This window comes from Nelusetta ayraudi, unplaced genomic scaffold (assembly GCF_046127955.1).
Source record: "Nelusetta ayraudi isolate G7.1 ecotype Tasmania unplaced genomic scaffold, CSIRO-AGI_Nayr_v1 ptg000135l, whole genome shotgun sequence".
Classification (NCBI taxonomy): domain Eukaryota; kingdom Metazoa; phylum Chordata; class Actinopteri; order Tetraodontiformes; family Monacanthidae; genus Nelusetta; species Nelusetta ayraudi.
The window spans coordinates 2,242,501-2,264,814 of record NW_027466185.1 but is presented as its reverse complement, the minus strand read 5'-3'; the positions used below and the strand labels follow the sequence as shown (position 1 = coordinate 2,264,814).

At 46.0% G+C, this 22,314-nt stretch overlaps 3 protein-coding genes across 3 annotated transcripts in view; 1 reads left to right on the top strand and 2 right to left on the bottom strand.

Moving 5' to 3' along the window:
- Positions 1-237: 237 nt before the first annotated feature.
- Positions 238-10,984, bottom strand: LOC142877131 (DENN domain-containing protein 11-like). The gene is made up of 9 exons (XM_076011519.1): positions 10,178-10,984; positions 8,291-8,390; positions 7,427-7,585; positions 6,158-6,314; positions 5,916-6,054; positions 5,070-5,201; positions 4,833-4,983; positions 3,810-3,878; positions 238-3,531 (listed from the first exon to the last, which is right to left on the bottom strand). Exons 1-9 carry the CDS (start codon positions 10,560-10,562, stop codon positions 3,336-3,338), a joined length of 1,488 nt encoding a protein of 495 aa, XP_075867634.1. The 5' UTR covers positions 10,563-10,984; the 3' UTR covers positions 238-3,335.
- Positions 10,985-11,133: 149 nt separating this feature from the next.
- On the top strand, positions 11,134-14,447 carry arl1 (ADP-ribosylation factor-like 1). Its single transcript, XM_076011520.1, has 6 exons — positions 11,134-11,276; positions 11,841-11,978; positions 12,468-12,549; positions 12,743-12,854; positions 13,155-13,333; positions 13,447-14,447. Exons 1-6 carry the CDS (start codon positions 11,174-11,176, stop codon positions 13,475-13,477), a joined length of 645 nt encoding a protein of 214 aa, XP_075867635.1. The 5' UTR covers positions 11,134-11,173; the 3' UTR covers positions 13,478-14,447.
- Positions 14,448-14,518: 71 nt separating this feature from the next.
- Positions 14,519-22,314, bottom strand: part of utp20 (UTP20 small subunit processome component) — a 29,328-nt gene continuing 21,532 nt past the window's right edge. The window contains exons 45-61 of the mRNA XM_076011513.1: positions 22,078-22,245; positions 21,424-21,590; positions 21,164-21,311; positions 20,967-21,083; positions 20,705-20,875; positions 19,832-19,963; positions 19,618-19,728; positions 19,381-19,530; positions 18,925-19,107; positions 18,701-18,832; positions 18,487-18,619; positions 16,996-17,180; positions 16,835-16,906; positions 16,265-16,564; positions 15,691-15,817; positions 15,449-15,594; positions 14,519-15,365 (exon numbers count right to left, since the gene is read on the bottom strand). Coding sequence (XP_075867628.1) covers positions 15,210-15,365; positions 15,449-15,594; positions 15,691-15,817; positions 16,265-16,564; positions 16,835-16,906; positions 16,996-17,180; positions 18,487-18,619; positions 18,701-18,832; positions 18,925-19,107; positions 19,381-19,530; positions 19,618-19,728; positions 19,832-19,963; positions 20,705-20,875; positions 20,967-21,083; positions 21,164-21,311; positions 21,424-21,590; positions 22,078-22,245 — 2,598 coding nt within the window. The 3' untranslated portion in view covers positions 14,519-15,209. The remainder of the gene's footprint in view (positions 15,366-15,448; positions 15,595-15,690; positions 15,818-16,264; positions 16,565-16,834; positions 16,907-16,995; positions 17,181-18,486; positions 18,620-18,700; positions 18,833-18,924; positions 19,108-19,380; positions 19,531-19,617; positions 19,729-19,831; positions 19,964-20,704; positions 20,876-20,966; positions 21,084-21,163; positions 21,312-21,423; positions 21,591-22,077; positions 22,246-22,314) is intronic.

Here is a 22,314-nt window from a genome sequence, read left to right as displayed (position 1 = left end):
CTTAAAGGGGCCGCGCCGTTGTTGCTGCGGTGCCGAAGGGAAGGACGCCTCGGAGACCAGGATGCGGCCGGAAACGCTTCTGCTGAAGACCGCCTGGGGGCGCCCACTCTGAGGATAATGTCAGTATGCTGAATTAGACGACAAGTAAGGACCTTTTAATTTACAGGTCTTGTATTTCGCAAAATCCCCAACATGTCATAACACATTTCACTGTTGCAGCCTGGCACCATCATGTATTGTATTGAACTGTATTGTATCCAGCCAAATAGGTCGACTAAGAACAAATGTGTAATTTTGGATGGCAACCTGGTTAAGAGGCCAAAGCGCATTTGCAAAATCAGAAATGTATTGTTGGGGGAGGAACTAATGGACCCGCATGTAGATTTGAACTTGCCATTTTTTATTTTCTTTTTCAAAATATATGAATGGGGTGATTTATTTTCATCAGCTACACATCTGAAGGGGTGTTTAAAAGAAGAAATATGAACCATATCTAATGCATAACAAAAAAAAAAGGCAACCCAGCAACAAATGATGTCTCAACGGCTTTGACTTTGGAAACCTTATTTGAGATATTTTCTCCAAAATGTGCAATTCCAGGAAAAGTCTCCAAATTGGAACAGAAGGCAGCTGAAGGGTCAGTTAAATCCTCAGTTTCAGAGTGGCTCTGAGTGTGACTCCTTCTGGCAATCCTCTCACTGGACTACGTCAATTCTCCCTCTCTCATTAAATGACGCGGAGCAGGGGTTTACAAAAAGAGGAAACAATTTAAAAGAACAAATGAGAGTCATGAGATTTCTGAGCCATGAGATGAGATGAGATTGTGGAGCTATAATGGCACATGTTTACTGAAGCTGCAGTCAGACTACAACTGATCCCCACAATATCACCAAGCCACTCACAAACATCCTGTCATCCTCTAAAGAGAGCACACTAACATGTTGGTGAACCATCACACTTTGCACACGGTCTGCAAATAAATTGAGTGCAAAAGACAAGAAAAGTCAAATACATTCTCCCACCATCTGTTGTGTGGATGAGAATTTCAACATACACACATACATGTGAATATGTATATGTGTGTGTACATACATAATACAATATATATTCACATATATTTTGTATATGTACATTCATAAAAACAGGAAGAGGTGTCGTGAAGTCTCGTACGAACTCGAAGTGTCAGATTTGCTTATTTGCTTCCCTCTAGTGGATGGGAAACGAAAGTGCAAACACTGAGTTTCCATAAATGCTTTTAATGCGCATAAAAAAAAAACAGCAAAACAAAAACCATAGTATTAGAAATTTTATGTAAACAGCAAATTTTGGGGAAAAGTCCTCAAAATCACACAAAATGTTGTCTGTTTGCTTGAGTCTTTTCCGAAACAGAACTCATTCGCCAAAGGTTTTGTAGTGCCTTGTCTGTGCACATCAGGTCAATGAATAATAAACAGGTCAAATTGGTCCTGGCACCATCACAGGGATCACACAGAGAGACGACAGTTACACTCCCCCATAGTTTATTTAGCCGCAAAGCTAATTTGGGTTTATTTTTAAATTGTTTAATGCGCCTGAATACTGAGTGACATCCTTTTCAAATCTAACATAATTAAAGGTCCCATCTTACACAGAATTCACATAACTTATGCCTTGTAATAATATGTCTCTATGGGATCAGCAGATGCTCAGAACAGAAAGAAATCCAACCCTCTGGGTCTTTTACTTGCTACCTTTTTCCAAAAGCATGTGCTGAACCCAGGGCACCCGCCTGTTGCAATGTTCGCAAGATCACTGACAGTTTTGTTTTTGGCACCCGCTTCTTCCAAATTTGGATACATATCTACAGTATACAATGAATTACCAGGTTGCTTCACTGCGGTCCGGAATGATGAATATCATTTGTAATATGGGGCCTTTAAATATTGTGGTTTTAGCTGAAGTGTAATACTGAGCATACTAATCCCGTACTAAACACTGAAGAGCATTGCAACAAGAAGTGTGTAGAGTTAAAAACCTCGATCATCTAGCTAAGCTCAGGAGACAGTGAACACCAAAGCAGAGCTGAGAGAATCCCTGATTGATGTTAATGCTCTCCAGGGTCTGCTGCACATATTGGACTACTGTTATTAAAAGTTTTATCATATTTACGTGTGACGAGTGCATCAATTGTATTATATGCTGCTATTATCCGCCCTCTAGAGGCCGGAATGTAATTGCAGGAGCTACTTTCCACCCCAGATAACAGTGGACGTTACTGTGGGGCAGCAGTTTCAATATATCCCAACGAACAACGCCAAAACTATCAAGTGTGCTTCAGGATGTACATGAGACTTTCTAAACTGACAATTTGTGATCTATTATGCTGGGGGGCGGGGAATGAACAGAGTCAAGGAGATGAGTCATCCAAACGTGAACTCTTTCCTCTTTCCCCGCAAAGCTGGGAATAATGATTTAAAAAAATATACAGCAAAAGCAAAGAGTGCCTTTTGTTCAAACAGCATCTTCTTCTGTGACCGCAGCCTCAGCTGACAGCCATTGTGCAAAAAGAATTCCCATCAATCCATACAAACCCGTGTGAGCGGCTCCTCCTCCTTTTCTTTTTTTTTTAATCGTCACAGGAAAAATTCAGATTTGGTCTTCGCTCAGGCCTAAAAAAAATAGACAAATAAACAAACAAATACGAAACAGGGACATTTCACTTGTACAGCAGTGATCACAGACGTCGCGCTCGGTGACAACACGGGTGCTCAAGAACAGAGAACCGTACCGACACAAAGTTGTAAAAAAAACAACAACAAAGTAAATAAATAAATAAAATAAAGGTGTTTAAATCCAGCACTTGATACAAGGAAAGCAACATCAGCAGACAGGCGGAGCCCAATTCACACACGCAAAACGCGGCAGCACAGACAGAGAATAAAAGCAGGGTTTTGTTGACAGGAAGGATGCCTCTCGTTTGCATTTCCAGACCTTCAGTCCTCAGGTTTTAATTCTCTGCAAGTCACCGGATGCCTCCAGGCTTCTTCCTCCGTCATCCGTGCAGACTTTGCTCCACTTTTCCAGCTCGGGCACCTTCTCTTCTCGGCTGCTGACCTGCCATCCATTGCTTTCAAATACTTCAAAATACCCAGAGCTTCGACCCACGCGACTGTTCCGAGAGCAGCATCAAGTCTTTTGCGTCTCATCACACTGTGTAATAGCGGAGCCACGGCGACCAAATGAAGCAAGGTAAATATACAAGTAAGGGAAATAGTACCGGAGAAACATCAGTGGGCTGGAACGGTCTGAGAAGCCAGTGGTGCAGCACTTGAAAAGCTCAAAGCCTCCGCTGTCCCTCAGCTGCAGCACAGCTGCTCCGACACCATCAGGGTGTCGTAGCCGTAGATCTCCAGCAGGTGGAGCAAGAAGAGCCTGTCTCCATGGGGATCCAGGCCCATGGCCCTCACGCTCTCCTGGGTCAGCGTGGGATCGGCGCTCCCCGCCACCTCGCTCAGAGTCTGGAAAATCCTGTTGTTCTGCTCCAGGAAGAAGCTGAGGACAGTTTCAAAATAAAATAAATTAAATACCCAAAGAGTCGTTTTCCAGCTTCACTCGCTCACTTTTTCTTCTCCCCAGCGAGGGGATGCCAGGTCAGGGAGAGTGTGACTCATTCCCATTCTGATTTGACTGTGCTGCCACAACGTGCCGACAAACCTTTGCTGAAACCTCATAAAAAGATCGGCTTGTGTCTCAAATTGTTTTGTTTTTCTGTTTCCCCGCCCTGGCAGGACTTGCCCTCCCACTGGGTCCAAATGAAATCATGTACTTACAGGATAAACAGATCCTCTTCGCTGGACGCGCAGTCTCCGTTCTCCTCCTGGGAGTACAGCAACATCTGCCTACATACACACACACACACACGCGCGCACACACACACACACACACCTTATTTCAAAACTCTGTTGCCCTTATTTACGTGACAAATCTCAAAAAGCTTCAGTTTAAGTGACCTAAAAATCTGATTACATGTGGATGATCGATGTTTCTTGGCTCAATATTTCAGTAGCTTTTCGTTACGCTCCTAAAGTTGATTTTTTTTTTTCAGGTATCTGAACTTTACTTGGGTATTTCTTTCGACTTCTTACTTCTACTCCCAACATTTGTGCACACATATTTGTAATTTCTACTCGTCACAATGGAAAAACGTGATTGTTAGTTTTGTGTTTAAAAGATACACATTTTGCTTAAAGTTTTTCAGTTTTGATTCTAGTTGTTGTTGCTTGAAGTGAAGCCATTTGAACAATGCCATTGTGTAGTTCAATATAAAAGTGCATCATATGTTAGAGGTGTTATTTAAAGTGTAAACATTCAATCATGGCTGACTGGTTATAACTATGACTGATTACAGTTTGGTTGTGCGGTATTTAGAGTAGCAAAGGTGCTTAAAATGATCCAGATGCTCATCAAGATCTCCAATCAATTCAGTCCAGTCTGTCACAATTTTTTTTTTCATTTTTCCAAAATGATCAGAATAATTCATTCATGCTTTTATTTTAGTACAGAATGTGAATATTTTTGCCACCTCTGAGGCGAATAAATTCAACAAGTCAGACGAGTATAATTATGAGTGTAATTCCAGTAAGAAATGCGCCTGCAGTCACCATTCCCTCTCTAGTTAAAAGAATAGCTGAAGGAAATGAGGACAAATCTCACTAGAAAACGCAGCATGTAATATACATTACAGAGCTATACAGAGGGCAAGCAGAGGCTTCTTCTCTCTCTTTTTTCTTCTCAACGCAGCCTATGTTGCAAGACGGGAGAAAGTGTGCTGTTTATCGTTGGAGCGTTCCCACCTTTGCTCAGTGAGCTTGCGGTACTTCTCCCGGTCCGCGGCGCTCAGGCGGAGCAAGGGCTTCAAACCGTCCCTGCAGGTCTTTACATTCTGATTGTCTACATACACGTCGTACAGGTCCTTCTTCTCCTCGAAGATCTTCTCAGTCGTGCCTGAGAGCAAGACGCAGGAACAGAAAGAGTTCGACTGTTACTATTTTGACAGCAAAACAGAAAATAAAGAAAATGAAAGAACTTACAAGCGACGTAGGAGAGCTCATTCTCCAGGGCGCTGATGTCGGCCACGTTGACGTAGAAGAATGGGCGGAACTCGGGCACGACCACGCCTATCCCGGGGATGGAGATGTTTGCCAGGCAACAGCAGCAGTACACTGGCAGGGAGGACGGGGGGGACGGACTCAGAAAAAAGAGCAAACCCCAGACGCACAACACGGAGTGGATGAGCGGAGCGACTCTGCCCTCACTTCACCAGCCTCATGCGAATGCCACGGTTCAGTGCCAACCAACGACATTTTAGCGGCCGTCCTTCTGAAATGGTTTTTCAAAGAAGGAATTTGCAAAAAATAAAATTGCTGTCTTATCGTGTTCGCCCCGAAATTTGTTCCACTGACCATGATCTCAGTGGAGGATTTGTCTGTTTGATTTTTTTTCTGTTGATGATCTATGTAACTGTTGTTGCCTATGCTGACTAAGGATTCCAGAGTGAGTCCAAAAAAAAAAAAAAAAGATGGCTGAGTGACACCTTGCGAACCCATAAACACGTTGGTGAACTGGAAATGTGTGAAATTAATTTTTCCAGTGTACTATCCCTTTAAATGTAGCCTCATCATCGCCCACTGGCTAGCTCGGGAGAGCGGAGGATAAAAGCAAGAGCGCTGCAATCTAAAATGTAACCACCTGATGATGCTGTTTCTTTCTTTTTTTCTTCTTCCCCAAACCCCCAAATATTACACAAGTAAGTGTGATGAATGCAAAAAATGAAAAGAATGTAAAAAAAAAAAAATGAAAGTACAGTATCCCTTTAAAAATTGCTTCATGAAATAACAGTCGCCCCCTGGTGGCTGGGCCCCGTATCCGCTGCTCACCTCTGTAGCAGACCACGCCCACTGGAGGAGGGGAGAAGATGAGGATGCGCCTGCGGAGGAGGGCCAGTTTCCACAGCACCATGATCTGCTCCCCGAAGAAGCGGATGAACTGGGACATGCAGCCGGCCGGGTGGGTGATCTGGTGCGGCACAACGTCAACAACGCACAGGACAAGGCCAGGAGATGAGAGCGGGTTAGAGACGCACAGAGCCTGCGCTTGAGAGAGCGCTTCCTCGTGCTACCTTCATCTCGGGGTGCATGCTGTGGTTGATCACCGCTCCCCATGCGTTGGCCGGACACGCTGTGACGACGCTGTCGCCACCAGAGGGCAGCACCGCTCTTTTGTCCTCGTAGAAGGCCTCCAGTGGGGAGTAGTGGCCAGGGGTCTGCAGCTGCAACCTGGAAACAGGGAATCAAGGTAAAATGCTGCCATGTGGAAGAGTGTGTCTGCTCTAAAAGAGGTGCGTGTACAGTACAGACTGACTTAAAAGGAACAACGACTGTTTCACAAATCCTACCGCAATCCGATTATTATTTTTTAACCAGGTTGCTAAATTTTTTTTAGTAACTGTTTTTAAGTAACTGTAGTTCAGCAGAGAATACTGACGCGCAGAGATGAGATCTCGGATGTGTTGTCGACGTTTCTCTTGGCAGTGGCAGACACACAGTGTCACACACACGGCTGTTTGCAGCACTAATTCAATTGGCCTAGTTTAAGATAAACAAGCCCAAAACAAACCATTGACAAAGCACAAAAAAAGAGGTAAAAGAATAATTCATGTTTAGCTTACTCTACAACAGCAGTGATGCCACAGCAATTCAGTGCATGAGGGGCAGAATTAATCGCAATAAATTCAAACTTTTTTTCCCCAAACAGTGAGTTTTTCACAGAACGGCAGACAGCAGACGAGGTGAGTGGAGTGAAGGAGCGTGACCTCAGCGTGACCAAGAGAGTGACCGAGGGAGCGTTCCAAGACAGAGCGAGTGGCGTTCACAAGCAAGAGTGACAAGGCAGCGGAAGATTTTGTTGCAGCGCGCGCCAGTCCGTCTGCGGCGGCAAAATTATTATTGGTGAGAAAAATGAAGAGGCTCCGGAGAGAAAGGAAAGGAAAGCTCGATTCAAGAGAAGTGTGAGAGCGTGAAGAAGGAATAAATAAATATTAAATAAATAATACAGGCCGTATTATATTTATGGACTATAATGGATTTAGTGCACATCCCCTTCTTGGAAGGAGGCTATAGAGAGCATCTGTGGGGCAAAATTTAAATGGTGATCTTTAAAATAGAAAATTCTACAGCATATATGTTTTTTATATTCTGTCACATTTGTATGTGCATCAATTTCCTGAGCAGTGCTTGCACAGCTCGAGGCTTCCTACCACGCCTAGGAGTGCACCAGCTAGCAGCAAATTGCAAAAGAAAAAATTGCTGCTTTCAAGGACACCAAGAGGAGGTTGCTTCCTCTTTTTTTTTTTTGGTCACATCTACGAGAGAAAAAAAGCCTGCCTTACCTGACCTGATGCTCCAGGAAGCCCATGTAGCGGTAGAGCAGGGTGTAGGACGGCGAGAGGATCCCCACTGACTTCATCCTGGCGCCCCTCTCCGCCGTGCTCTCCACCGGCATGTTGGCGAAGCAGGCCAGGCCAAAGTAGGAGCCCTTGCGGAAGTAGCTGCGGAACGGAGGGAGAGGGAGACGCAGAAGACGTGAGTCACTGAAAGCGAAAGGGGGGCCGCCAGATGGCTGGTTCTCCCTTTTTTTTGGTTTGTTGTTTGTTTTGGCTGGGCAACACTTTCTCTCCAATCAGGTGGAAGAAGACGGGGCGCCGCATCTAAATACAGCGAAGCTAGTTGGCGCTAATGTCAGCTTCCACTTTTATGCAAACTGGGTGGCTGAAATACTCATTGATAATGATTTTCTAAAATGCCACCATTGTGTAAGATGAGATTCATGTTGACTGTATATACTGTAGTATATATAGTATATAATATAAGCATATCTACTGTATATATCTTAACCCCTGCCCTCTAACATTAATATTTTGTCACTTCTTGCCACAGTTTTTGGTGATTTTGTTGTTGTTGTTTTAAATTCTTTGGTCTGTTGCATGGATTTGCAATGGAGTCGATTGAGCAGCATGTGAATAGTGTCATGTTCACATTTAAGGTCCTTTTTTTGAATTTTGACCATACAGGCAGGTTCTTCACCACCCATTTTAATTCTGCAGTAAATGTTTTGATGGTAACACGCACATAAATGAAATAGATTGATTTCAATTCGACATTTAAGGGGGACAAAGAAGGATCACCATCCATATGGCAATCACAGAGATTCTAGTCAACTGGCACCATGACAATGTGGGTGCTGATCTACTCACATGAAGTCAGTGGTGACCCGGTGGGAGCCGCTGGCGATGGCTTTGAACTCCACCCCCTCCAGGTCCATGTCTTTGGGCAGACACCACTCCAGCATGTTTCCTGTCAGCCCACATTGCAGAGAGGAAACATCAAAATGAAATAAAGTCGACGGCAAGTGTCGCAGAAGGCAAGTATGTTCACGAGTTTTTCGCAGACTATGGCGCGGGCGGAGTGGCACAGGCAGGCTGGATTTCTCCGAGCTCATTATGACGCTCGGCGACAGCTGGGCAAATAAGACTGGGAGAGGAGAGATGAGGCAGAGGAGGTGACTCAGCCAGGCGCATTTTAGATCATATTCATCGGCTACGTTATCATTGGAAGGGCTTTCTGCCTTGATACGAGATGCTTGTGGGCCACACAGGCCCAACTGGGACGCAGACTGACGTCCGTAGCTGAAAGGCAGAAGGTGCTCTTGTCAAATCTGCCAGCCGTTAAGAACAGTGAGTGCATGTGGAAAGTGTGTGTGTGTGTGGGGGGGAACTTATTTTGTGCAACTACACCGAAACAGAACTGTATGAAAAAGGTTAATGAGGCTTAAATTTTGAAGAAAAAAAAAAAGACTGTCGAAGGATGAATATGAAGGATTCCGCATCGCCGAAGCCTCAGAAGAAGGACGAGCGGTTTAGTCATCAGAGCTCCTCGAAATGCAGACCGAGCTGTTTGCACGATGATGCTCCGAGGACGTCTGCGCGCGGCTCCGGAGGACCTCAAGTGCCTCTCGGCCCACGGTAGCTGTGCCTTTTCAATGATTCACAGGCTCGTGCCTCTAAGTAAGTTTGGTTGCAATGCTCAGAAGGAGTCAGACCACGCCACAGGAGGAACAGACTTCCAAGGCCTGATCCTTGCAGCTTAAAAAAAAAGAGTGCTCCCTTCTGAAGTGGCTCCTCAAGACCAATTCAAACCTGTGCAGCTGTCCTGAAAACACAGGCTGTTGCAGAATGTATGCGCAGCTGTGGGACAGATGAAACACTGAAACAAATCCCAGGTCTCGTCCAAAGAGTCTATGTCATACTGCTGTTCTACTGGCATTCTCACTTGATTAAGATTCAAACGAGAAAATCTGACCGATTTCAGCCATGCTTTTTAAATTGTGACACTGTTTCGAATAAGAGGGCGTTGTTGTGTTTTTTTTTTACTTTTCAATCATTTGAATGAAATACTCTGCAGGATAAGTGTGGCAATGGCTGAGATGAGCTCTGAGACCTAAAGCACAGGGAACATCTTCATCATGCTCCTCTGTGGCTGATCATCTGGTTTTCCAATAACAAAATGATTGTAATCTATTGCAGCAACATGCAGTTTTGATGGAGCAAAATCCAGAGGTGCTCCAGCCTGAAATGGAATCGCCTGTGTCCACCTCATTTCTTCCTCCTCCAAAAATAACAGTTGTAATAAATACTCTAATAATGGTAATGATTAACCAAATATCCTGTCTCCTAAATGATCCTTTCTTTGGCTAAGCCGCTGCTCTCGAATTTTACAGGGGTCTCTTATTTTAGCTTGAGCATTAATAATGCAATAGGCCTTCACGGCAGACTGATTTCTATCAAATCCCCACATCCTAACATGTGTAGTGTGGTGCACAAAGGGCTTTTAACTTGCGGTTACTGGCGGTTTTTAACTTGTGCCAAATGTCCATTCGTGCCACGCCTGTCAGAGAGGTCTGTGCACAACTGATGCAAAATGCGCTCTTGGTTTTAAGGGCGTGACGAATGGAAGATGCTTGCTTGCTTGCTTGCTTTTCGATTTATTCATGGTCTCCCATCAAAACGAACGCTCTAATTTGTGCTAAAGTGGTCACTGTCATCTTTCACGAAACAGCGATCGCTCGACATCGAATGCCGCACCTGTTCTGGTATTGAACGTGACCACAAAGACCGACACAATCTGGTCCTTTTCCTCCCATTTCACCATCATGTCATCCAGCAGCGCCTCTCTCTCCGCCGCATCCGCGTGGTGCTCCTCGTTGCCCGCACGCAGCCCGTCATCCTCGCCCGCCGGGGTGCCGGAGGTCGCGGGTGTGGCCCCGCCGCAGCCGTCTGTGTCGCCGGCCGTGGGACCCCCTGGAGCGCCGCTCCACCCAAAGCCCGGCGCGGAGCACCCTGACGGGGCGCGACTGTCTGTGGGGCTGGACGGGCGGCGGTCCTTAGCGGGTGTAGCACCGTCGGGCTTCTCCGCTGAGGGCACCTCCTCCCAGTCGAGCAGAGGGGCTCGGTCCGACCGCTCCACCATCCTCACAGCGCGGTCCCGCCTCGTCAGTTCGCACGGCGGATTGTAAATGACGTCTCAGCCGACAGGCAACCAGGTTCTATCCGGAGACAATTACATCTTGGGGGTGAATTCCGCAGTTTAGAAGTGATATCAAACTGTCGGAAAAGCTTGCATTGTTTTGCATTTAAGAGCTTAGCAGCGCTCACGCATTATCTTGTTAATGTTTCTTCTCCGAGGTGGTCATAAATTTGATGCTGTTGAGAAAGGGCAACTCCTTCGTGTGATATATGCTGCATTCAAAGCAACACGCGCGTTACGTCCCTGCTCACCGGTGCAGTAGAACTGACGAACATTTTGGAACAACGATGTTTTTTGGCGTCTTGAATGGACCCTCGACCGATCGCGTCAGGATATTGATAACTTTCACAAGGAGCACTTTCTGTAAAATTACTCTGGTTATTTTAAATAAAACTTTTTAAATAAAAATTTATCTTTCTCACAAAACTAAAAAGATCAAATGTAGTCACAAAATCGGCCAAGGATAAAACGCGTTTCCTGTCTTCGTTGTATTCATAGTTGACGCTGAAGCATCCTGTTTCGAATGTGCTGGGTGAAAATCTAGTGCCGAGTTGATGACGCAGTTTAGCGACACGTCAACCACACGGAAGTGGGTCTCTTGCTCAGCCTTCCATAGCAGCTGCTGCTCTGGTACAACACGCAAATTGGTCGACATGGGTGAGTATCTGTTGATTATTGAATGGGATATTCGTCCAGAGGAACCTCGTAGTATAGTGGATTTCGGATAATTAAATGATGGATTTGAACGTGTTCTGAATTTGCGTTTATCCTTTGCAACCCGACTACTACCGGCTAACATTTAGCCATTGTTAGCTATTGACAGGAGAGTTGACGTTGGTTTTTTTTGTTGTTTTTTTGTTGTTGTTTTTTTTGCCTTCGCTTCTTATTTGGGGGTTTCTCCCCAAACCAGGGTATTTACATTAGCAGAAATATTATTTTCACATTTTTAGTAAATAGTTTTGGACAATTAGACAATCACGCCTTGAACGTCACCAAGCTAAGCTAGTAATTCCTGAGTGAGTGAACGAGGTAAGGCCACTGTTTTAACCCGGAAAGATAACTTCTTTGGTATGTTCTAATACAATTAACATTTATCAATTATTCCTGAGTAACAACGATACGATGATGATGAAATTACAAAATGCTATTTCTGTTGTTGAAATTCATGTCATTGTTGTGTACAAACCACTGCAAATATCTTCCTGCATGGCTATTCTCCAGGTGGACTCTTCTCCAACCTCTTCAGCGGTTTATTTGGGACCAGGGAGATGAGGATTTTAATCCTCGGTTTGGACGGTGCAGGGAAAACCACCATTCTCTACCGGCTGCAGGTCGGAGAGGTGGTCACCACTATACCCAGTACGTTCTGGATGTGCCCTTTCTTTCCTTTTCTTTGAACTACAGACTTTTTAGACAGTGCAGACACAGGTTTTAGCTTAATTTTGTGCACTCACTGTCAACACTGAGGGTAGATAGCAGAACCCTTGACCGTCGGTGGTGATTGAGTATGTTTGACACGCAGTCGTGAAACCCTGCAGACAAAACCTGCTTAGCACAGGTACAACCAGTCGGGTCAGCCTCCCTTTTATACACAAAACAAAAGCACGTTGCATGGGGCTGCTGTTACTTGTCAAGTTAATACACAATCATTAAAAAGAAAGATTATATCCATATTGATTTGAGCACCCACTGCTGCTAAAGAACAAATTATTAGTTGTGAATATATTAAAAAAAAAAAAAAAAAAAAAAAGTCTTTCTCAATATCTGCTTTCTTCTTCATGTTATAGACTTCGTGTTATTCTTTACCTGGTTCTCATGTCTCTGTTTTCTGCTCTCACTGCAATTCAGCAATTGGCTTTAACGTGGAGACCGTCACTTACAAGAACCTGAAGTTCCAGGTGTGGGATCTGGGAGGACAGACGAGTATCAGGTTGGCCCAGTTTTCTGTGCTCCGTGGTCGTAGCTTGTGCTTTTGTTGACTAAGGATAAACAGAAACGGCAGTGATTCATTATTCCATGTAGGATATTGTTTCTTATAGTGCACGAGTGATAACCTGCTGAGGCCTTCTTTTTCATTATTCATTCGTCCTCCTCTTGTATGTCTCTTTCATTCCTTCAACAAGACCCTACTGGCGGTGCTATTACTCGAATACCGACGCCATCATCTACGTCGTGGACAGCAGCGACCGCGACAGAATGAGCATCTCCAAGTCTGAGCTAGTGGCCATGCTGGAGGTGAGGGGGGGTTGCCTTATAAGTCCATTGCAAAAACACACCTCGAAAATGGCTAATGCTGATGCACATTTGTGGGTGATGAATGCATTCACACTGGATTTTAAAAATGAAAAATGCTAGAAATTCTAAATTGAAAACAACAATTTGGAGTTCAAGATGAGATGAATGTTCTAAGTTATCACAATCTAGAGTTTAGGTGCAAAGAGTAATTAAAATGGCTCGTTATTTCTTCCCAGCCAAGTCGCTCACATCGTTAGGCGACTGCCATGCGTTCATTTTTTATTTCTTTTTTTAATTCAGGAGGAGGAGCTGAAGAAAGCCATACTGATGGTTTTTGCGAACAAGCAGGACATGGAGCAGGCCATGACGCCCACGGAGGTGGCCAACTCCCTGGGCCTTCCCGCCCTCAAAGACAGAAAATGGCAGATCTTCAAGACCTCTGCAGTGAAGGGCACCGGTCTTGACAATGGAATGGAATGGTAGGTCGTCCCCCAGACCACGCATGGGGTGATGGGGTGAAGATGGGCTGAATGAAAAGGTTCATCAAATGACACTCAGTAAGTGGCTCTGTATTTTCTCTCTGCCTCGACAGGCTGGTGGAAGCCCTGAAGAATCGGCAGTAATGACCCCGGATCCCTTCTGTATATACACCTTTCGAACCACCCTCCCCTCTCTCCGTGCAAAGCCTTGTGACTGATCCCACTCCCCGGCACTGTCTTTTCCACTGGACCAGTGGTTGCACTCCTACCCACAGCCGACAACCCACACAAAGCCTTTGCGAGCCCCTCATGCCCCCCACCGACTCCTCTCGCCTTTTCACACCTTGGACTGAGTCGTTGGGGCTGCAGTGATGTCCCAACCGGGGCACCAACACACTAAGCTCCGAAGCCACACACACACACACACACACACACACACACACCCCTCCACCCAATGCTGCTGACATACGTAAAGGTTAGAAAGTGAGCAGGGTCGCAGTGGTGAACGGGAAATCGGCTGCTTACACTCAATAGGTGAGAATAATTAAAGGCGATCTGCACTGAGCATCTGGTGCACCGGCTTATCCATCCATTTTAAGAGACACAAGGAAGATCCACAGGGGGGCAGCATTTCGTTACGTCAACTTTTTCCCTGACAAAAAAAATGAAGAGAGGCAGCTGCTGGATTGCCAACTTGTTAATGCAGTAAATACAAAACCATGTACACTGAAACAGTCTTTTGGCTTATCTTGAATATTCTGATTTGTTTTTGGGACTGGGAGATGGAGGGAGTGGGGGAGGGGAACAGGAAGATGAAGCCACACCAAGTCCAGATCAACTGGTCTGGTGTCACTGCAGCCTGGGCTGTTTTTGTACTTTATTATCATGGGTTTCTATTCATTTCTCCCCTTGTTTTTTGTGCCCTTGCCCCCACCTTTTCTTTTCTTTTTTTAAAAAAATACAAATTGAAGAGTTTCCATTGAAAACCTCATCTTTTGGCATATTAGTGATGTAGTTATTAGACACTAAGTTTATGCTCAAAGTTTTACGGTTGCATATTTATATCTGCTTGTACAGTGGAGATGATCAGTAAAGGTTGCTATCAGTGATTGTACCAGCTCTTGTCAAGAGTGGGTTTTTTTTTCAATCCGGCAACACCTGAAGGAAAAATTACCATGAAAAGATTCTTTAATTACACAAGGTTGTACATTAAACTGCACATGTACATGTTATTTTAGAGAAGGAATGCACACAAATGGTTTGTTATATGGTTGGCTTTGCGTTGTATATAAATGATCATATTTCTAGTCTGTCTGTCAAGCCCCTAAAAATGAGAAAAGTCCATAATTTCAGAACGAGTGGTCTTAAAAACAGGTAATTCCGGACATCAGCTCCTTATGATGTCACAAAGGGCAACGATACCTCTTCCAGGCTTTTTTTCTGTACTCTACTCACTTTTGCTGCTGCCTTTTTTTTTTGTCAGCTGTGGAAGGTACAGCAAAGCATGTCTTCTCTCACGTGGAGTTAAAAGCATTTCTTAGGGGGAAGCTGTAAACAGACAGCTAAATCTGCTGGTTTCTGAATAACTTAGTTGAATAAACCCTCCACTGGAGCCCGTGGGGGGAAAAAATAAGATGTGAAAATGGGTCTAACGTTGGATCTATAAAATCCAGCGAGACAAATATTCTTCTGGACTGAGGCTTTCTCTTTATCTGCAGAAAAGTTCCAGTCAATCAAGTAACAATATATAAAAGAACAAACAGCCTGGGGTGATCTGCAGCCGCTTAGCTCAGACAGTCAATTTGTCAGCGGCTGGAGAAAACTTTGCCTCCCTGCCTGGGGTCCTTTTCATGAATGGGCGGGACGCGGCCGAGCCTCACTGCACCATGGCCAGGTCTTTGAGAGCGTGACTCCGCTGCTTCTTGGCCTTGTAGTTGGGCCGGAGGAACTCGATCTTCCTCTTCTTGGCCTCGATCTTGTTCCTGTGCTTTTTCAGCTTCTTCTTGGCGGCCACGTCCGGGTTGGCCACCGCCTGGAAGAAAGAGACGGAGCTGTCAAGCCTCTGCGGGGGGCACGCAAGCCTCGCTTGCGCTCCCCCGCGTGGTCGGGTCGTACCTGCATGGCCCGGTGGCGCTTGCGTGCGGCCCGCCTCTGCGAGAACTCCCTCTGGACGGCGGAGAAGGCCAGCGAGAACTTCTGCAGCCCGACCTGCTTCTTCAGCAGCTCGATCAGCTCCTGCGCCAGGTTCTTCAGGGTGGGATCTGGACAGTTGGCCCCCAAAATGTGGTTAGCGCCCCCATGGACAAATTGCTTCTACGTTAAACCAATGCAGTTTATTTAAAAAACAAATCCTTTACCCTGATCTGCGTAGGTGCTGTCCAGCTCCCTGTACAGAGGGCTGATGACGGTGGTCAGGTAGGGGCCCAGTCGCTCCTTCCCCAGGTCCATGGCCATGGCTCCAAGGAACTTGAACACGCACGTTCTCTGCAGGACAAACAATATTAGACAGGAGGTCGCTGTATTAGCTTTTATAGCTACAAAGACAAAAACAAATCACGGCCGTGACCAAAGGCAGTGGCTGATGTGTCGCTATTGAACTGGGTTGTGTCTCCGATGCAAAACACTTCTTGGGGAACTACACGAGTACCTAAATGTGTCAGAATTAAATTTTAGATAACTTCCCTGGAAAAAATAGAAATTATTGAAAAATAAAAAGCAGCATTGAGGACTTGACCAGATAAAAAAAAATAATAATCTGGGTATCCAAATTTCTGGATTTTTCCTTTGATATCAATAAATACATTTACAAAAAATTCAATTGACTAAAAGAAAAAGTTGCTTAAATGTAGAACACTTGGAAAAAGCGATTCTGATTTCCGCAAGAAAATGAAGGACCCTGTCTGACACGTGAGCACAGTTTAGCATGTGCACCTTCAGCGGAACTTTGGGCGTGTTCGCTGCTTCTCTCTTGGCCATCAGCAGCAGCTTCTTCATGAGCCACAGCAGAGAGGGAGGACGATCCTCGTTCTCATTCTCGTCCTCTTCCTCCTCCTTCTCCTGTGCAGCCTCCTCGTCTTCCTCTTCACCATGCCCGTTCTCCCTCTCCTCCTCTTCTTCTTCCCTCTCCTCATGCTCCTCCTCCCCGTTTTTAGTGCCCTCCTCAGAGGTGACATCGGATTCGGGGGAGATGAGGTAGATAACCTTGGCCACAAAGAGCAGGTTCTTGATCACCTGCAGGAAGAGGTGGAAAAAATGCATCGCATCATTACCATCAGCATCGGTTTGCGTAATATTGTTACTTAGGATGTTTCATTTAAGTTATTCATTAAAAAAAAACGTATTGTTGAGGAGCTTTGGTGAATGTTTTCACTTCCATTTGTAATTTTTTTTTGTTGCAATCTTTTGTCTGTTTTCTGTGTGGAAGAATCGTCTCCCCGTGGTGAAAACGAATGGGATCCTTTTTCAAAAAACAAACAAACAAATCAGCGGATAGTTTCACACCTGCTCTCCGGATGCCGTGTCGAGGAACTTGGACTGCAGCTGGTGGCAGAAGGACAAGGCCAACTCCCGCATCTGAACATCGCAGAAGGAGAAAACATTTGTGTGAGCGATCCCTTTAACGGCCGGGAAAAAACAAGTGGCGGGGAGCCCTTTAGCTTCACCTTCTTGTCCAGTCTGCCGGCAATGAAGGCGGTGGCTGAGGCCGGAGGCGGAGCCCCCGTCGCCTCCCCCCTCCAGACGGCCACCAGCTCCTCCGGCTTGTGGGCAGCGAACAGCTGGCCGAAGAGCTGCGAGGCGGTCAGCCACACCCAGCAGTGGGGGTAGCGCAGGTGGGCTTCCACATGGCCTGCGGGGAATGACGTGTTCAATTTTATTTTTTTTAATCGTAATTGAGCTTTGAATTGCCACTGTTAAAAGCGATTCATCGCATTTTGGCTAGCATGTTTAAAAATTCTGTTATTTTGCATCTCAAAACAGCTTCATGTCCAAATCAATGTAAAGCAATTCTTACAGTAGTACCAGAAGCAAAGAAACACATTTCCCTTTTCTCTCAATCTCCTAACAGTGCATCTAGAACCACTTATTAAATTAGGTATTTCAAAAACAATTGTTCATGTTTGCGTGAACAATTGTTCCCCTGAAGTTTAAACCATAGGCGTCAAACTCTTTGACCCACAGTGTAGACAGCAAGGCAACACCAGATTACAATTTGAGCTGTACCGCCAGTACAATACAGCGCGTGTACCGCTAATACTACAAGTCCCAGAATGCTCTGCTGGTATTTTTGGCACGTCAATCAGGACAGAACCCATAAACACCCTCTCCTCTGTTGACAACAGTCAACTTGTTTGGGTTTATAATAATAATAAATGTATAATCTTCCTCCAGATATAACGGGGAACCTTTTTATATGGACCCAAATGAGTTTTGCTTCAACACTGAATATGGAACAAAGCAAAGCTTAATACTATACAATTAAAAACTTAATATTGCACACATGCAAAATTGAATTTCAAATAAAACTCAAACTCAAAATGAATAATAAAATCTAGATAAAAATTGTACGCCTCAAATTTCAACAGTAACCTTTTTCACGGGTTTATGATACATTTAAAAATAAATAACAGCAATAAACCAATTAAATCACAATAATATTCTTCAACGAACGTCCTGTCCTGATTGACTCGCCAAAATACCAGCAGAGCATTCTGGGATTTGTAGTATTAGCGGTGCATGTGCTGTATAATACCAGCTGGCCAGCTCTAGTAGTGATTTTGTATTGCCTCGCGAGCCAAATATAATGACACTGTCGACCAAATTTGGCCCGCGACCAGAGTTTTGACACCGTTGCTCTATAGGAATAGGTTCACTGTTATATATGGAGATAGATTTTTTTGTTGGCCCACAACTTTGTCTGAGTTTTAAACTCTGGCCCCACTGTGTATTTGAGTTTGGCACCCCTGCCCTAAACAGCGAGGTGTGTGACAAGGACCTGACTACAGGTGAACGGAAGGGACAAAAGGCTTGCCGTTAAAAAAAAAATTAGCACGGTACTTGTATTTAATCTCATCGCTATTGACGTGTTAATGCTAACAGCCGTAGTGTGTTCACGTTGTCATTGGCAGGTGTGTGTGTGTGTGATTTTTTTTTACCCCAGATTTTGCAGAGCATTTCGTGAGGCTTTGCGAGCTCCAGCATGCTGCAGTGTTTGCCGAGCTTGGTGATGAGGGTGAGGAAACTGAAGAGCAGCCGGTCCGCTCCCTTCTCCTCCTGCTCCTCGGCCATCTGCCAGACAAACAAAATCCATCGTCAGTGACTGTGTTTCGGCTCAAGGCGGCGGCGCGAGGAGCACAAAGACGGACTTACATGTTCATAGTTGTCCGGGTCCGTCGCCTTCTCCAGCAGGGGCAGCAGGCCTTCCAGGCGCCGGCCGAAGTTCTCCTGCTCCACCTCCACGTACAGGCCGCAGATCTGAGCCCCGAGGCGCCGCAGGCTGGTCTGAGAGAGAAGGCCACGTCGTCAACGTTTGAGAAAAATCCAGTAGAGCTCGAGTCGAATCCAAGCAGGGCGCGTCGTGAAAAAGACGTCACCTTCTCGGCCGTCAGCCAGGTGTTGACCAGGTCGTACAGGGCGTTCTGGTGGTCCGGGCTCAGCCGGGACAGCAGGGCCTTGATCGCGATGGCGGCCATCTTCTTGCAGCGGGCCGAGTCGTCGTTGACCACGACCAGGGCGAGTGGCACGAAGAAGAGCTCTTTGTGTTGCATCAGCACGGTCTGCGCAGGTGGAGGGAGGGAGTCAACCATCGGTTGTTATTCGCTGAGTTTTATTTGTCATGACGGGGCTCCCGCGCATGATTTACACCTCAAATCGCTCTGCAGATCTCCAGATAACGCCACACAATAGCATCCCTTCGTTGTCATTTAATGCTAACACCGATGTTTGGCTTTACCTTCCATGGCCACTACATGTTTTCACACCCTTGAGGATGGAATTTTGTCCTTTCCATAAAAATTCTACATTTTTTTTCTTTTCAAATTTTGACTCACCTGGGGGAAGGTCTGAAAGACGTAAGCCAGCATCTCTAGCGCCGACTCCCGGCCGGTGTCATGCTCGTATTGCAGCTGCGACACCACAAAGTTGAGGTGGTCCTTCAGCTTCCGGCCCAGCGGGTAGTCCAGCAGGTACTTCAGGTAGATCTGCCACAACACGTAAGCAGCGGCGTGAGCAGCGGCAGAGCTTTCCGCAGGACAATCCAGCCCTGGTTTGAGGTGTGAGGGAAGTACCTGTCGGCAGTGGACTCTGATCATGCTGTTGCTGCCGGTGATGGACAGCGTGGCCACTTTCTTCAGCACCTGCTCCATCTCTGGAACGACCAGCTTCCGGGCCAGGATGGCCTGGAAGAGGCAGACGCACAAGCTCGTGACGGCGCAAACTCACAAAAATGTGTAGCGTAATTACGAATTTTAAGATCCCATCCCCGCACATCCGACTGGTCACCTTCAGCAGGCCGAAGGCCGTGGCCTGGCGAGACTGGTCGTAGATGTCCTCCTCGGCGTAACCCAGCAGCACCTGCAGCTGCGTATCTGAGATCTTGCTGGCCTTGACGTTCTTCACCATAATGGTGATGGCCTGCGAGGAGGAAATCACGCTAAAGTGAAAATCCAAAGTCTGTGCAACAGGTGCTCATTTTAATTCTGTTTCTGTTGGAGAAGTTTTAAATATTTCACCTCTCTTTGCAGCACGTCTAAAATACCAAAAAATAAAAATAGTAACTTTGAGTATACCGAGGACTAAAAGTGCCCAAATCAAATCAATAAATAACACAACGTGATTCAGGGGGAAAAAACAGGGCTGAAAGAAATTAGCACAAAAAACGGGGGGAAAAAAATAGCACAAAAAACAGGGGGTAAAATATAATTACCCTAAAAAACAGAGCTTTTTTTTCCTGAGTGAATGCAATGCACTTGCATAATAAAGGGCTGCAGCACAGGATAATAAAATAATAAAATACATCATCAAATGGGTGTTTTTTAAATAAAATTAATTGGTATTTTAATTCATGAATCAAACCTTTAATTATCTATTCCACAATCCACAATGTATTTTATGTTCTGGATAATTCTCCCACAGCAGTATTTTGATGTTGCAAAATATATTCGGGCTGCATGGAGTTGAAAAGACTAAGAACGAGCCTTTGATGAAGCAGCAGTCTTTTTGACTAATGGAGGCGGAGAGCTGAATCAGGTCAGTCTTTATGCTCACAACAAAAAAGACTGCGCTGCTCTCTAACAATAAAGAAATTCAATAATATTCAACTTATATTAATATGGACTAACTCTACAGCAGTTGTCTGCAGCTCTGTGCAAATACCTTGAAGCAGTTCTGGACTAGGAGGTAGTTCTCCCCTCGGGCCGCCCCGGCCTTGGAGTAATCCTTCAGCAGCACGAAGAGCTGCTTGGTGAGCTGGTCGGCGTTGCGCTTCAACGCAGGCAGGGGGAACTTGATCAGCAGAGTGAACGCCACCAGGGCCTCGGTGATCACCTGGCAGGAGGACAACTTTATTAGATTTGTCCATGCTCCAGTTTGGTATAATCAAAAACAAATAAATAAATAAAAGAGTACACGCTCCCACCTTCACGTGCATGGAGTCGAGACAGTCGAGCAGCAGCGAAACAAAAGGGTCCAGCATCTCCAGGACCGATTCCTCAGACGACGTCACTTTGGATTTTTTGATGCTCAGGTGAAGCAGCTGCGAAATGGGCGCGAGGTTGAAAGCAACGCAAAGAAAGGGGGCGGGGGGGCACTGAATGGAGGTGGAGGGCGCGCTACCTTGAGTCCGGCGTCCACCAGGATGTGCATGCTGGTCCTGCTGCTGACCGCCGCTTTGCGGCCGCCTCTCTTGGGGGTTGGGAGGAGGAGCAGGCAGCTGGGGGGGGGCAGCCGAGGGTCCGGTGGGGGCTGAGCCGAGGTCTTCTCTCTGCGGACGGTTGTGCAAGAGACGCTGTCGTCACACGGCAGTCCAAAACAAAACAAAACAAAAAAAGTGTTTTCAAACTGAGGTTGTTTGGATGGATGTGTTTCTTTGGTACCGGTCTCTCTTGGTGAGCAGCGGCAGGCTCTCGCTGACCAGCCCGTGGCACAGCAGCAAGATGTCCCGGGCGCTCATCCCCTCGTTGGCCAGCAGGCCCAGGACGACTCGACGCAGCACGGCCCCCACCCGGTTGCACGACTTTAAGCTGGAGGAGTTCTCCAGGATCTAACGGGAGAAGGGGGCGGAGTTAAAGCTGACTGGTCCAGTCGTACAGGCAAAAAAAATAAAAAAGATTAACTTGGGAGCTTTTCGAAACGGATGTGCAAAATCCCAGACTCTAAATCTTAAACAAAACGTTCTATCAGACAGACCACTGAGGTTTTTGGTTTGCTTTGGCGAAATGCAGGGCTCGTGTGCACTTTTCATGGATGAGGCCAGAAAAATAAAGCAGCCTTGAAATAGCAAGAAAAAAAGAGGATGAATGACTCCCTCCTTCCCCTCCTTCTGTCTCTTAAAGGTGCCATCAGAAACATCAGTTTTCTTTTAGATCTTTAGATTTTAGACTCTGGAGACAGAGCCTGGTGCAGTTAGTTGCTAGACGCTCCTTAGAGCTCAAAACATCACAGCAGGATGATTTCCGAAAACCGTGCACTGATCCCCTGCGCTAGGAAAAACACACTGCATTTTCAATCTCACTACCCCCCTTGCTCACCTCCTTGAGCGGCAGGATGAGCGTGGTGATGCTCTCCTTGCTGCAGAAGCGGGCGAGCACCTCGTAGGAGTCCATGCTCTTGCTGTGGCGGGCCTCCATCAGCTTGGAGACGATCCCCTTCACCTCCTTCTCCTCCGCCACGGCCCCGAACAGCTCGTCATTGAAGATCTGGGGGGGAAGGCGAGAGGTGCGATCCATGACGTGCAACGCAACTGAAAGCCACAAGGTGGAGCGTGT

Excerpts from the sequence above, each read along its gene's own strand:
- LOC142877131 (XM_076011519.1), bottom strand. The coding sequence starts at position 10,562 with ATGGTGGAGCGGTCGGACCGAGCCCCTCTGCTCGACTGGGAGGAGGTG. Across the intron at positions 6,055-6,157 it reads GCATGCACCCCGAGATGAAG|ATCACCCACCCGGCCGGCTG; the intron begins GTAGCACGAGGA and ends GTGCCGCACCAG. Across the intron at positions 3,532-3,809 it reads GAAGAGGATCTGTTTATCCT|CTTCTTCCTGGAGCAGAACA; the intron begins GTAAGTACATGA and ends AACTGTCCTCAG.
- arl1 (XM_076011520.1), top strand. The coding sequence starts at position 11,174 with ATGACGCAGTTTAGCGACACGTCAACCACACGGAAGTGGGTCTCTTGC. Across the intron at positions 11,979-12,467 it reads GGTGGTCACCACTATACCCA|CAATTGGCTTTAACGTGGAG; the intron begins GTACGTTCTGGA and ends ACTGCAATTCAG. Across the intron at positions 13,334-13,446 it reads CTTGACAATGGAATGGAATG|GCTGGTGGAAGCCCTGAAGA; the intron begins GTAGGTCGTCCC and ends CTGCCTCGACAG.